Source organism: Otolemur garnettii, unplaced genomic scaffold (genome assembly GCF_000181295.1).
Source record: "Otolemur garnettii isolate 467f Iridium unplaced genomic scaffold, OtoGar3 scaffold00041, whole genome shotgun sequence".
In the NCBI taxonomy this organism is placed as follows: Eukaryota; Metazoa; Chordata; class Mammalia; order Primates; family Galagidae; genus Otolemur; species Otolemur garnettii.
In genome coordinates this window covers 142,074-145,696 of record NW_003852436.1, presented here as the reverse complement: position 1 = coordinate 145,696, position 3,623 = coordinate 142,074, and the positions used below count along the sequence as shown (strand labels likewise).

At 40.3% G+C, this 3,623-nt stretch overlaps 1 protein-coding gene across 1 annotated transcript in view; it reads left to right on the top strand.

Annotated features, from left to right (window-relative positions):
* MGARP (mitochondria localized glutamic acid rich protein) overlaps positions 1-3,623 on the top strand; it is a 13,487-nt gene that overhangs the window by 5,981 nt on the left and 3,883 nt on the right. Inside the window, exon 2 of the mRNA XM_003790173.1 lies at positions 369-472. Within this exon, the coding sequence (XP_003790221.1) occupies positions 369-472 (104 nt within the window). The remainder of the gene's footprint in view (positions 1-368; positions 473-3,623) is intronic.

Genomic DNA, 3,623 nt, shown 5'->3' with positions numbered 1-3,623 from the left:
AAAAAAAAACGATTTCCGTTGAATCCTGTAGAGAATTACATACAATAAATAGATTTCTTTTGCTAATAAGCATTTCACCTCTCTGTTAATATTGTTTACTGCTTTTGTCATTTTTCCTTACCCACACCTTCCAAGAAAGCATGATGCTGAGCATTAAGACGACAGATTTCCTAAGTACTTATCAAATTTATTGGGAAAATGTCAAGTGGAATTATTACTGCCTTGTAATGCTGTATTCCCTTAAGCTAAAATCATTTGATGTTAATTGAGTCTAGGTTCACTGAAGGGAAATTTTTTTAAAGATGTAATTATTTAAAATAGTTTTGCGTAACCGGTGAAGCTAACTGCATTTAAACTTGTTTTTCTAGCATCTCTTCGCCGGATGTCATCTAACAAATTCCCTGGATCATCTGGATCAAATATGATTTATTATCTACTTGTAGGTGTCACAGTCAGTGCTGGTGGATATTATGTAAGTCATTAGATAATCATAATGCTTAGGAATTCATGTATTTTACAACTTCTGGTTAAAGCAATGTCATGATCAGTATGTGGGATTAAATAAGTATAGGAATACAACTAGTATAGATGATTTTCAGCAAAAACAATACCATTATTAGTGCTAATATTAATATATATGTGTGTGTGTGTATTTTTTTTTTTTTAATTTTGGAGACAGAGTTTCACTCAGTTGCCCTGGGGTTGAGTGCTGTGGCATCATAGCAACCTCAAAGTCTTTGGGCTCTAGTGATCCTCTTGCCTCAGCCTCCCTGGTAGCTGGGACTACAGGTGCCTGCAACAATGCCCAACTATTTTCTTTTTTTGCAGTTTTTGGCCAGGGCTGGGTTTGAACCCGCCACCTCCAGCATATGGGGCCAGCGCCCTACTCCTTTGAGTCACAGGCACCACCCTATGCCCAACTATTTTTTAGAGATAGTGTCTCTCTCTTACTCAGGCTGGTCTCAAATCCTGAGAACTCAAGCAATCTACCCACCTCAGCCTCCCAGAGTGCTGGGAGTACAGGTGTGAACCACCCTGCTGGGCCCTTAATAATATTAATATTGATAATAGCTGACATTTGAGTGTTTATCATAGGGCAGAGTCATGACTTATTTAATAATCACAATTCTATTAGTAAGTACCTTCTATTAACATTTAAAATGACTTCTTTGGGCCCAGCATGATGATTCATGCCTATAATCCTACTACTCTGGGAAACTGAGGCAGGTAGATCACTTGAGCATAGGAGTTCAAGACCAGCCTAAGCATGAGCAAGACCCTGACTCTACAAAAAACAGAAAAATTAGCCAGGCCTTGTGGTGAGCGCCTGTAATCCCAGCTACTTGGGAAGCTGAGGCAAGAGCACTGCTTGGGTCCAAGAATTTGAGGTTGTTGTAAGCTGTGATACCACAGCACTCTACCCAGGGTTTGAACCCGCCACCTCAGCATATGGGGCCAATGCCCTACTCCTTTGACCCACAGGCACTGCCCAATGCCCAGCTATTTTTTTTGTTGCAATTTGGGGCTGGGTTTGAACCTGCCATCCTTGCTATATGGGGCTGGCACCCTACCCACTGAGTCACAGGCACCGCTCTAGAGCAGTTTTAAATTTATAGAAAAATGAATGGGAAGTACAGAAAGTTCCCATATATTTAAACCCTTTCATGCCTCTCTTCTGTTTTCCTGTTAACATAACCCATTAATATGGTATATTTGTTAAAACTGATGAGCTAACTTTGATACATTATTATTAACTAAAGTGCTTAGTTTGCATTAGGGTTCATGCTTCATGTTGTATATTCTATGAGATTTAACAAATATACAATGACATGTATCAACCATTATAGTATCATACAGAATAGTTTCACTGTCTTAAAAAATCCCTGTACTCCATCTGTTTATCCCGTCCTCCTTCTTCATAGTCTTTCTACTATTTCCTTAGTTTTATCAGTTTCATATTTTTACATAGGTTTATTATTTTATTTTTTAAATTTTATGTATTTATTTTTATTTGTTTAATTTTAAGACAGGTTCTTGCTCTGTCACCCAGGCTAGAGTGCAGTGGTGGTCATCATAGCTCACAGTTTAACCTCAAACTCCTGGGTTGAGGTGATCCGCCTGCTTCAGTCTCCCGAATAGCTGGTGCAGGCGCCACAATGCCTTGCTAATTTCTTTTTAATTTTTTTGTAAAGACGGGGACTTCACCAGACTGGTTTATAAAAATTTTGGCATATTTACATGCTTATATTTAATAAATATCATTTTAAAATAGCTTGCAAGGTTCGGTGCCTATGGCTCAAGTGGCTAAGGCGCCAGCCACATACACCTAAGGTGGCGGGTTCAAATCCAGCCTGGGCCTGCCAAACAACAATGATGGCTGCAACCAACAAATGGCCAAGCATTGTGGCGGGTGCCTGTGGTCCAGGCTACTTGGAAGGCAGAGGCAGAAGACTCGCTTGAGCCCAGGAGTTGGAGGTTGCTGTGAGCTGTAATGCTATGTCACTCTACCCAGGGGGACAACTTGAGGCTCTGTCTCAAAAAAAATAAAATAAAATAAAATAGCTTTCAAAGTCTAAATTTGAGACCCTATCTTCTAACAGGCTCTTACTCTGTGCTCAATTGTGCTGGATTTGGAAAAATTAGAAAATAATTCACATGAGGGTGAATTATTCTAGAATTATATCTCTTCAATTCTACCTATAGTCAATTTTTCGACCTAACCCTCATCTTGTGGGTTAGTGTCTCAAGCAATATGACTAATAACCCTGGGGATGTTGCTGCTGGGATGATCATTTCAGGGATATGAACTTGTGTACTGGTTCAGTCACAGTGTATTGAGAAATGAAGGTGCTGACTCAGCATATTCGTTCTGTATGCCTGCTTTTTTTGTGTGGGTTTTTTTTTTTTGGCTGGGGCTGGGTTTGAACCTGCCACCTCTAGCATATGAGGCCAGTGCCCTACCCTTTTGTGGCATAGGCACTGCCCATGTATGCCTGCTTTTATTAAAAAATGTTGATTGTCATTCCTTTTGATCCTGTTTGTTCCACAGGTTTCAAAGCCTGAAGGCTGGGCTCAGTGCCTGTGGCTCAAGCGGCTAAGCCGCCAGCCACAGACACCTGAGCTGGCAGGTTTGAATCCAGCCCAAGCAGTAGAGATGGGGTCTCACTCAACTGGTCTCAAATTCCTGTCCTCAAGTGATCGTGATCCCCTACCTTGGCCTCCCAAAGTGCTGGGATTATAGGCATGAGCTACTGCACCTGGAATTAAATTTTATTATTATTTACTTTTATTATAATTGTTATACTTTACAGTCAAAGGCATACCAAATATTAAAGTAACCCAATACAAGGAACCCTCTTTACCAAACACCATATAAACATAAACAATTGATTTTATTAAATCCACTTAACATTTTAAGAGTTAATGGATTTCTAGACTGGCTGCCTTTTCTTTTTTTTTCTTTTTTCTTTTTGTTTGTTTTTAATAGAGACAGAGTCTCACTTTGTTGCCCTTGGTAGAGTGCTGTGATGTCACAGCTCACAGCAACCTCTAGCTCTTGGGCTTAGGCGATTCTCTTGCCTCAGCCTCCTGTGTAGCTGGGACTACAGATGCCCGCCACAACA